Source organism: Mesocricetus auratus, unplaced genomic scaffold (assembly GCF_017639785.1).
Source record: "Mesocricetus auratus isolate SY011 unplaced genomic scaffold, BCM_Maur_2.0 Super-Scaffold_100025, whole genome shotgun sequence".
Classification (NCBI taxonomy): Eukaryota; Metazoa; Chordata; class Mammalia; order Rodentia; family Cricetidae; genus Mesocricetus; species Mesocricetus auratus.
In genome coordinates, this window is record NW_024429206.1 from 20547535 (window position 1) to 20558065 (window position 10531).

The 10531-nt window shown below is 46.0% G+C and overlaps 1 protein-coding gene across 3 annotated transcripts in view; it reads left to right on the plus strand.

The window, feature by feature from the left end:
• Rabgef1 (RAB guanine nucleotide exchange factor 1) overlaps nt 1-8445 on the plus strand; it is a 47508-nt gene extending 39063 nt beyond the window's left edge. For all 3 annotated transcript variants that reach the window (XM_013120820.3, XM_013120821.3, XM_005080342.4), the window contains 5 exons: nt 1379-1460; nt 2529-2661; nt 4432-4523; nt 6280-6536; nt 7570-8445. In XM_013120820.3, the coding sequence (XP_012976274.1) occupies nt 1379-1460; nt 2529-2661; nt 4432-4523; nt 6280-6536; nt 7570-7968 (963 nt within the window). In that variant the 3' untranslated portion in view covers nt 7969-8445. The remainder of the gene's footprint in view (nt 1-1378; nt 1461-2528; nt 2662-4431; nt 4524-6279; nt 6537-7569) is intronic.
• The last annotated feature ends 2086 nt before the right edge of the window (nt 8446-10531 follow it).

Sequence of the window (10531 nt, forward strand, 5' to 3'; positions counted from 1 at the left end):
TTATCAAGCATGGTATAGAACCTTTTGGCCATTTCATTATTTCCCCCCTGGACAGTCTTTATATTAAAATTTGTTATGGTCAGGCATGGTGGCACATGCCTTCAATCCTATCACTTTTATGTGGAGGCAGGTGGATCGTTTGAGTTTGAGGTCAGCCTGGTGTACATAGGCAATTCTACATGAGACCCTGTCTTTCCCCCCTCCCAAAATTGCTACTGATTAGTTTATATTAACTTACAGCTTGCCTTGTGTTAATGCTTATGGAAAAGGTGTTTTTCTGTGTTTAAATGAAGAGATTATAGTTTAAAATGTGGCTGTGTCTTCATTCACTTACACTTTCCCAGAATAAAGAGAAAGATAAGAGCCCTCCTGTGCTTTAAGAATATTCTGCTGAACACTTCACTCTTATATGTTATTTTTGAGACAAGGTCTCGTATAGCCTACACTGACCTTTCACTCCTGAGTCTCCTGCCTCCACCCCTAAATGCTGAATCACACGCAGTCACCACTGGTTTACACTGTGCTGGGAATCAGTCCCAGGACCTTTTGCATCCTAGCTGTGCACTCTACCCACTGAGCCACATTGCCAGTGTTCTAACCCAAATAGTAGTTTGCCCTGTCTGCTCACTGTTCGAAACCAGAAGGGTGTGTTTAGATAAGGAGACTCATCAACACACACTCTAAGACTTGAGGAAGTTGGGAGGAAGTAGCACAGAGTTAGTCTTAAAATTAGAAGCAGTGTGTTCACTTAATGCCAAGGCTGAAAAAGTCAACGTTGCAGGATTACAGAACAATGCCTCCCATTGTGGGGTGGCAAATCGAGAGAGTAGTGAGGAAAGAGGCCAGGTACAAGGGTGTGCTTAGGTTAAACCGCACATGTTCTTTATTGAGGGTTTATTATTTGTGTGGGTGTGTGTGTATGCATAAAGAGTCCACATTTACTTCATTTATTTATTTATTTATTTATTTTTGTTTTTCAAGACAGGGTTTCTCTGTGGCTTTGGGGGCTGTCCTGGAACTAGCTCTTGTAGACCAGGCTGGCCTCGAACTCACAGAGATCCACCTGCCTCTACCTGCCAAGTGCTGGGATGAAAGGCGTGCGCCACCAATGCCCGGCACATTTATTTTATTTATTTACTTTAAGTTTTACACATGCATAAAGAATCCCCATTTTATTTATTTATTTAAGTGTTATGTAAGTGTACATACAGTGAAATATAAAAATGATGAATGGTACCCTTTTTCTTGTAGAGTATGTAATTTGTAAGTGCTTTGAGGATTAGCTCAGAGCAAGGAGTATGCTTTAGAAACTGGTTGAAATGTAGTATTCTCCTCAAATTCTTCAGCTGCTCACCAGTCTCTTGTCTGTTGATTCCAGGATTTAAGCATCGAGGAGCAGTCAGAATGTACTCAGGACTTTTACCAGAATGTAGCCGAAAGAATGCAGACTCGTGGAAAAGGTAACATGTTGTCAGCTAGCTCTTATGGGGCAGTCGGATGTAGCTCAAGTTAGCTGTCCTCGACTCCTCTGATTGGCCTGGCTGGTGCCATGCTGTCTTGCCGAAGTATTCCACTGACATTGGCAGCTGTGCCATACCCGGAGATGCCTTTGAATGTCTTCCTCCCTATGTATGACCGGGACAGTTGGGTGGTGTGTTGAGTAATGTAATACCTATCTATATTATGGGCAAAGTGAAGACGAGCAGAAGTGCTCAGGAGGTTTTCTGTATGAATTCCCCACCTTGGAATTGCCCTTTTGGTGAGTTCATAATGACATAATCCTAAGGGAGTTGAGGCAGAGAGACACTGAGACTCAGCAGCTCAGACCTTTGGGATTGTAGAGGCTCTCTGGAACTGGCCCTCCATTGACACTGTGCTTTGAAGGGATGCATTTCACATATGCATGATGTGCATGTGTGTGCTTCAGAGAGAACATGTGGTTTTGTGGAAACCTCAGAAGAATGGATATTTGCCAGCACTCAGCAGCCTTAGGAATTCCCAGCGTTTTACCAATGTAGCAATAAGAGAGGGACCCACAGGAAATCTTCCCACTTGGTAGGACATATACTTGTTAGGTCCCAGTGAAACAGCTAAACAAATAGGTCGGAATTCTGTAGAAACAGCTTACAAAGTTGTAATTTTGTTGCTGTTTTAAGACAGAGTCTCACATCATTCAGGCTGGCCTCTAACATGATTATAGCCAAGGATGACCTTGTGTCCCTGCTTGTCTTGCCTCTGCCTCCCAAGTGCTGAGAAGACAGGCATGTACCACCATGCCTGTTTATACAGTGCTGGGGTTGGAACTCGGGCCTTCATGCATGCTAGGTGAGCGCTCTACCAATTGAGCCACATCCTCAGCCCCCCAAAAGTTGTGAGTTTCTAAAGGGGATTTTTAATGTGATATTTGTAAATTTCATTACTGGGTGTGTTTATAATAAATTAACTTTTTTCCTGTGTGGAATACTATAACAACATAGTCTTGATTTGAAACCCTCTCCTGAGCTGTTACACCCACCTGTGTATTCCAGTGCCTCCAGAGAAAGTGGAGAAGATAATGGACCAGATCGAAAAGCACATCATGACCCGTCTCTATAAGTTCGTGTTCTGCCCAGAAACTACTGACGATGAGAAGAAAGATCTTGCCATTCAAAAGAGGATCAGGTGATTGCTGTGCCTGCCTTTGTCTGCTCTCTGGAATGGAATGCTAGCATGTGGGCAATAATAGTGCCTGTGAGCTTCCACCCCTGAGTGGCAAAGTGTGAGCTTCTCAGCCAGGCGCATGCTCACCTGCTTTTCTGCCCAACTCAGCTGACTGGAGATGGGATCTGTGTTGGGTATTTGAGATTGTTCTAGATCTCTAAAATTTTCAAGGAACATGAGGACTTGATTTCTTGTTTCCTTGTCAGGAGGGAAACTAACTGTGACTGTGGATGTCATCTCTCCTCCTTCCTACCCTGTTGGGTTGCATTCTTCAGGCAGCCCTGCAGGCACATCTTTGCCAGTCTGAACTGGTGATGATTACTGACCCATTCTTGGGAAACTGCTGGAGTGACCTCAGACTCTACAGTTCAGCAGCAGTGGAACCCTTACTAACAACCCTCCTAGATTAGTTAACGTGTTCACTGTTGTGGTGATTGACAGAAACAGCTGAAGAGAAGGAATTATTTGGCTTGTGGCTTCCCCCGCCCCATGATGGTAGGGAAGGCAGGCCTGTGGCAGGAACATACAGCTGGGGCTTCATATGACTGCATGGATCAGGAAGTCTCTTCTCCCTCCCCATTAAAACTTACTTTATGTGTACATGTATGTGCCTGAGTGTATGTTATGTGCACCATGTACATACAGGATTCCCATGGAGGTCAGAAGAAGCACTGGTCCCCTGGATCTGGGGTACAGATGGTTGTGAGCCTCTGTGCAGATGCTGGGAACTGACCCAGGTCGTCTGCAAGAACAGACACTGCTCAACCTCTGAGCTGTCTCTCCAGCCCCCTCTCCTTTGTTTTTTGACACAGAGTCTCATGTAGCTGAGGCTAGCCTTGATCTCCTGATCTTCTTGCTTCTACCTCCCAAGTTTAAGGAATTTCAGGTATGCCCATCATGCTCTTTTCTTCAGCTTGAGTGCCCAGCCCATGAACGACAGCACTGAAATTTAGTATACATCTTACCTCCTTAGTTAATGTTCTAGAAAAGCCTTCACCAGTGAGTCCAGAGGTGTCCTCTAGGGATTCTAAATGGAACCAGGTCAACAATGAAGATCAACTATCACAGCACCTAATGTGTGGACAGTTCCAAGGCTGAGTCATGTGAAGTGTCTGGAGGCCCTGTGTCCTTGGCTGGGGAACCTCAAATGAGGTCTCAGATAAAGGGGCATTAGATAAGTTTGTGGAGATGCCATACTGGAAGTGAGGGGCTGACACAGGGAACTAGAGGCCAAGGCCAGGGACTAGAAGTTAGATGGATGTTAGCCTGAGGGGTAGGCTGAGGGCCTTAACCATGCTGATGGAGAAGTCAGCTGCAGAGGCCAGTGAGAAGGCAAGGTGAGTCGGGAAGGGACTCAGGTTGTGTGTGGAGCATGCCATCCTCTTGGGGCTCTCGTGTGTCTTGGACATTGAAGATAGGATGTAACGATGCAGGGCCAGCTGTGGGCCATGACACCAGCAAGCAGCAGATCCCCAGCTTTCATAGGGGATCCTTCGAGCCAGGAGACTGCCCTCTGTCCTCTGCTGTGGTGCAGAAGCTGTGCGGCGTTACAGGGTTTTACTTTCTCCTGTCAGCTAAGCTTCTTACACCGTCAGGACCATGTACTTGAACTTGGGGCTGCATAATAAGTCAGTGGTACCCATTTTCCTTTGATTGGAGGAAGCAACAAGATTAGAGTCTACCTTCTGTTGTTGGGCCTGTCTTCCTGACCACCCCTCTCTTTCTCTGCAGGGCTCTGCACTGGGTGACACCTCAGATGCTCTGTGTCCCTGTCAATGAGGAAATCCCTGAAGTGTCTGACATGGTGGTAAAAGCGATCACAGGTCAGTAGGACAGGTTAACATGGTACTGCAATATTAACCCATAAAAAAGCCCTTAAAGTCTGTCCTTCCACCGGGCACACGCCTTTAATCCCAGCACTCAGGAGGCAGAGGCAGGTGGATCTCTGTGAGTTTGAGAACAGCCTGGTCTATAAAGAGCTAGTTCCAGGACAGTCTCCAAAGCCACAGAGAAACCCTGTCTCAAAAAAAAAAATCTATCCTTCTTTCCCTCCCTCCCTCCCTCCCTCCCTCCTTTCTTCCTTTCATTTAAGACAGAATCTCATAATGTAATTCTGGCTAGCCTAGAACTTGCTATGGAAGACCAGGCTAGCTTAAAATCAGAGACCTGCCTGCTTCTGCCTCTGCTACCTGAGTGCTGGGGTGCTACCCACTTCAGCAAGTAAACTTTCCCCTTCTTGTTTTGTGACCGAGTTCTCTTTCTTTTACTTGAACTTCTTTTGATATTTTTAAAAATGATTTTTTTAATTTTTACTTTATGTGTATTTGTGTTTTGTGAGCATGTATGTCTGTGTAACAGGAGTTACAGACAGTTGTGAGTTGTCATGTGGGTGCTGGGAATTGAACCTGGGTACTATAGAAGAGCAGCCAGTGCTCTTAACTGCTGAGCCATCTCTCCAGCCCCATGATCCATGATGTTGCATATGTGTGTGTGTGTGTGTGTGTGTGTGTGTGTGTATTTTAAAGTAGCATTATTTATTTGGGGCAAGTGCATCTGAAGTGTGAGGACAAAGGACAACTTGTGGGAGCCAATCTCTCCTTCCACAGTGTGTGCCACAGGGCTCAAACTCAGCTTGTCAGGAGTAGCAGCAAGTTCTTTTACATACCAACCCATCTTGCGGGCCTAAAGTCTCATTGTTTGGTCACTGAGCTAAACTAAATCAAATACAGCTAGAAATCACAAGTTACTACTCTTCTCCACTCAAGTCGACTCTTCCGGCTTTTGTGTCTAAGAAAGAGCTTGTTAGTAGCCATATCCCTGAAAAGCAGTGTGTACAGCGAAGACGTTCTAAACCGAGTTTAAAGCTACCTAGGAGAGGATGGGGATGGAGCACATCATGGTAGAGGCTGGGAGTGGGGCTCGGTTGAAGAAGCCCCATGCTCCATCTTGACTGCATTGACTGGCTGTGGTGGTGCACACCCATCTTCCCAGCACATGGGAGGTAGTGGGAAAGGGTCAGGTCAGTTCAAGGTTTTCCTTGCTACATAGGGAATTCAGGGCCAGCCAGTTGTAAAAGCAAAAGCAAAAAACAAACAAAAAGAAACAGTGAAACACTGTTTTAAAACCTAGTTTCCCTTTCCCACGGAGCTCAGGGCTGTTCTCTCCATGGGCTTCCTGGGTTGTGTCATTCCACTCTGCCCTCTGCTCTTGAACAGTCAAGCAGCCTCTCTGACACTCAGTGACCCATGCTTGAGATGGATGTTCTAAAGGTAGCATGCCTGGTTCATGCTATGTGTTCTGTGGACAGGAATTTGTTTCAGCTGCTTTGGGGATGTAAGTTCCTCCTATACTAGGCTAACTGCTGGAGGGGTGGGTAATGAGGCACCTCTATCGTGAAGGATTAAAAATACTTAGCCCATTGGTATCCCCCCCAATCCCTGTTAAGATAAAAACAGGGTCTCACTGTACAGCTCTGCTTAAGCACCCTGTGCTAGGGTGGTAAGTATGTACCTCCTTACCTGGCCAGTTGCTTCTTGTGTGGTAACTCCCTCAAGGTGACATTGTCCCTCTACTTCACAGACATCATTGAGATGGACTCAAAGCGCGTGCCTCGGGACAAGCTGGCCTGCATCACCAGGTGCAGCAAGCATATCTTCAATGCCATCAAGATCACCAAGAATGAGCCAGCCTCAGCCGATGACTTCCTGCCCACCCTCATCTACATCGTCCTGAAGGGCAACCCCCCTCGTCTGCAGTCCAACATCCAGTATATCACTCGCTTCTGCAACCCCAGCCGGCTTATGACGGGCGAGGATGGCTACTATTTCACCAACCTGGTGAGATTTGACTCGTGGACGCAGGGAGAAGACCCAGGAGGGGATTTCCCTGAGGGTTTACCTGACGGTCCTGTGACAGCTTAGAGCTCTGGGGGGTGCATGTCTGTGTGTCAGGGGGGAGGTGACCAGTTTACATACCTGGTCTACCTCCCTGCACTTCTGCAGAAGTGCCCCGACGCCCAGCAGATGACCCCATGAGGAGCTGAGATCTGAGAGAGCCTGCTGCCTGGCTCAGCGTTGCTGTGGCCCCTTGTGGTCTGCTGCAAGGAGGGGTCACCTGATGCCGGTGCTGCTGACTTACTGGGGGAGTTTCAGCAGTGCCACTGACATGAATAGAGGAGATTGGAAAGGAAAGCTCACTAGACTCGGAGGCTGTTTTGCTTTTGAATACATGGTTCCCATGTAATAAATGGCCAGAGCTCAGGTTGCGTTGAAGGCAGGTAATACAGACCTGCGAATGGTCACAGGTGGGGGACAGCTGGAACTAAGGAGAGAGACAGAGCTGGGAGAGATGATAGAGATGGCAGAATGGAGAACAGAGGACGGAATCTGCTGAGGATCAAGGACGTAGTGGAACTGTGAAGCCACAGTTCAAAGAAATTCTTGAACAAAGGGAAAATCAAGTATCCAGGAAAGTGGGCACGTTAGCACATGGCAGCAGCCGAGAGGATGAGGTGGGTAGATGGAGAGCTCTGGTTCCAGAGTGAGACCCTGTCTGACAAAGAGAACAAGCCAGGCCTGGTAGCCCATGCCTGTAATCTCAGGACTCTGGAAGCAGAGGTGTGAGGATCCAGGAGATGAGAAACTCAAGATCATTCATGGCTATATAGTAAGTTTAGGGCTAGCCTGGGCTACCAACTGGCTCAAAGACACAGGAAAGTGCTAGGGGTATAGCTTGTGGCAGAGTTCTTGCCTAACATACATGAGGCCCTGGGTTCAATCCCAGTCCTTGGGTGGGGAGAGATTTTAAAGTCTGCCTGAACTCCTGCAGCCTCTCTGACTTGACCGCCATGCCTTTCTCTTTCCTCTGCAGTGCTGTGCTGTGGCTTTCATTGAGAAATTAGATGCCCAGTCTTTGAATTTAAGTCAGGAGGATTTTGACCGATACATGTCCGGCCAGACTTCCCCAAGGAAGCAGGAGCCCGAGACTTGGTCCCCCGAAGCCTGCTTAGGTGTGAAGCAAATGTATAAGAACTTGGACCTCCTGTCTCAGTTGAATGAACGCCAGGAAAGGATCATGAATGAAGCCAAGAAACTTGAAAAAGACTTAATAGACTGGACAGATGGCATTGCCAAGGAAGTTCAAGACATTGTTGAGAAATACCCACTTGAGATCAAACCCCCAAACCAACCATTAGCAGCCATTGACTCTGAAAATGTGGAGAATGACAAGCTCCCTCCCCCTCTGCAGCCTCAGGTGTATGCAGGGTGATGTCTGCTCATGGCCATATTTACTTGGGGCTGATTTCAGGGAGCTGCTGCCTTCCACTGTTCAGGTCTGGGATACCAATTAACTGCTTAAAATGTCGAAGTATTTTTAAGGTACAGTTTTAGGAATTGTTTTGTTTATTTTTTTTCCTAGCAGGGGAAGCTAGTAAATAATAATGCACTATTTATTTGAGTTGGTGAGGTAGGTTTGTGTGAATTCTGTTTCCATCTTTTCTGTCCTTCCTGATTTTCCCATGGGCTTCCTCTGTGGTGGACACTGTTGTTGGTTTGGGGCAAATATTGCCGTTTAAAGTAGAAAACAAATAGATGCTACAAAGTCTACGTTGAAATGGATTCAATATTCCCACACTCTCCCCGTGTGGAATAATTTTATAATTGTAAAGATAGAAGATATGTTAATAAGTAAATATGTAAAATTGTAAATATGTAAAAATAAAGCTGGGGAGGGATGTTGTCTGCATGCATGGCATTTCATGTGATGATTTTTTTTTTATTTTTGGGTGAAAATGAAATATATTGAATGTTTGTTTGCCTTTAGCACCGTTTTATTTGCTTTGTCCCACTGAAAATAATCTAGATATTTTGGGTTTTCACCTTTAACAGTACATTATCACTGCTAATACTGCCCTAACTCTGAGGTCCTTTCAGGTACATGTTATGAAGTTGTGACACCAACTTTTAGGCCACACAAAAGCATTGCTCTGGGACCCTGGGGAGGTAGCTCTTGTTGCTGGAGGTTTCTGTCCCGCCTGTTCCTACCGCCCTTCAGCCTCAAATAGACACACGAACGCTATATTAATTATGAAACTGTTGGCTGATGGCTTGGGCTTATTGGCTAGCTCTCTCTAAGTTATTAACCCATATCTGTTAATCTGCGTATTGCCATGAGGCTGTGGCTTGCCTGTAATCCGGCACGTTACTCCTTTGGCAGCATGGCGTCTCTACTGTGCCTCTCTCTCCAGAGTTCTCCTCGTCTCCTAGCCCTGCCTGTCTTTCTGCATGGCCAATCAGTGTTTTATTCGTCAACCTACAAGAGAAGCATATACAGAAGAGCACCCCCATCAAGCTCTCTTAGTAAGTGCTTTCCACACCGGTGTGAGGACCTGAATTCAGGGTCCAGTACCCGTGTCAAAAGCTCAGCATGGTGACACACTTGTAACGGCACTGCTGGGAGGCAGTGGCAGACGGGTTCCTAGAGCTTGCTGACTAGCAAGCTTTGCCTTACCTAACCATTGAGTTCCAGGTCCCTGTGAGAAACTGTCTAAACAACACAACTAGATGGATGGCTCCTGAGAAATGACACCCAAGGTTGACCTCTGGCCTCCATATGCCCACACATGTGCCTGTGTACCTGTACATATGTGTACCACACACACATGAACGCATCACATACAGAGTTAGTACCATTGACTTTGAACCGTGTTTGTAGCATCCTCCCACTTAATCACCCAACAAACTTCCACACCTATTGCTTTTTTGTTTTGTTTCTGCTCCTTGTTTTTTTTGTGTTGGCCTCAAACTTCTGATCCTGCCTCAGCCTCCCAATGTTGAGATTTATGGGTATGTATCACCACACTCAGCTTACTTAGACACACTCATCACTGAGTTCTGTGATACAAAGACTTAGTTTTGAAGCTGGGCATTGTTGGTGCACGCCTTTAATCCCAGTACTCGAGAGGCAGAGACAGGTGGATCTCTGTGAGTTTGAGTCCAGCCTGGTCTACAGAAAGAGTTCCAGGACAGGTTCCAAAACAATACAGAGAAACCCTGTCTCAAAAACAAAACAAACAAACAAAAAACCCAAAGACTTAGTTTTGGATGGAAGTTGGAATGAGTGAATGAGTCTTACGGGAATTGACAGGGACCTTCGAGCAAGAGGATGCCTTGCAGCCTCCATAGTCTCCTTTATCAACAGGTAACAGTCAACGGGCTAAGTAAACCTTTCAAAACTTTTAACCTCTAAGAGCACTGACTGCTCTTCCAGAGGTCCTGATCAATTCCCAGCAACCACATGGTGGCTCACAACCATCCATAATGAGATCTGGTGCCCTCTTCTGGCCTGCAGACATACGTGTAGGCAGAACACTGTGTATGTAATAGATTAATAAATCTTTTAAAAAATAAACAAAAACAAAAAACTTTTAACCTCAGACTGACATTAGTAGCCAAGAATTCTCTTGCTGGGCACATTGTGGGGTAGATGCTAGTATCCCCCCATGTTTGTGGGATAATGATCTCCATTCATGTGGTGACACATGCTTATAATCCTGGTACTCAGGAAGTGGAGGCAGGAGGAACGGGAGTTCAGGTCATCCTTTTACACAGAGTGTGTTTGAGATAAACCTGGGCTGTGGAGATCCTGTCTCAAAGAAAGAAAAAACAAAAAACAAAATTGTCTCTGGACATCATTAAATGTCTCCTGGGGCACAGAGCTAGCCCCTGCTAAGAATTAGACATCTCTTGTAAGCAAGGGGGTTATACTCCTGCTAGTTAATATGTTATAACCAAAGAATATTGCATTGATTATATAGTATAATGCTACTTGA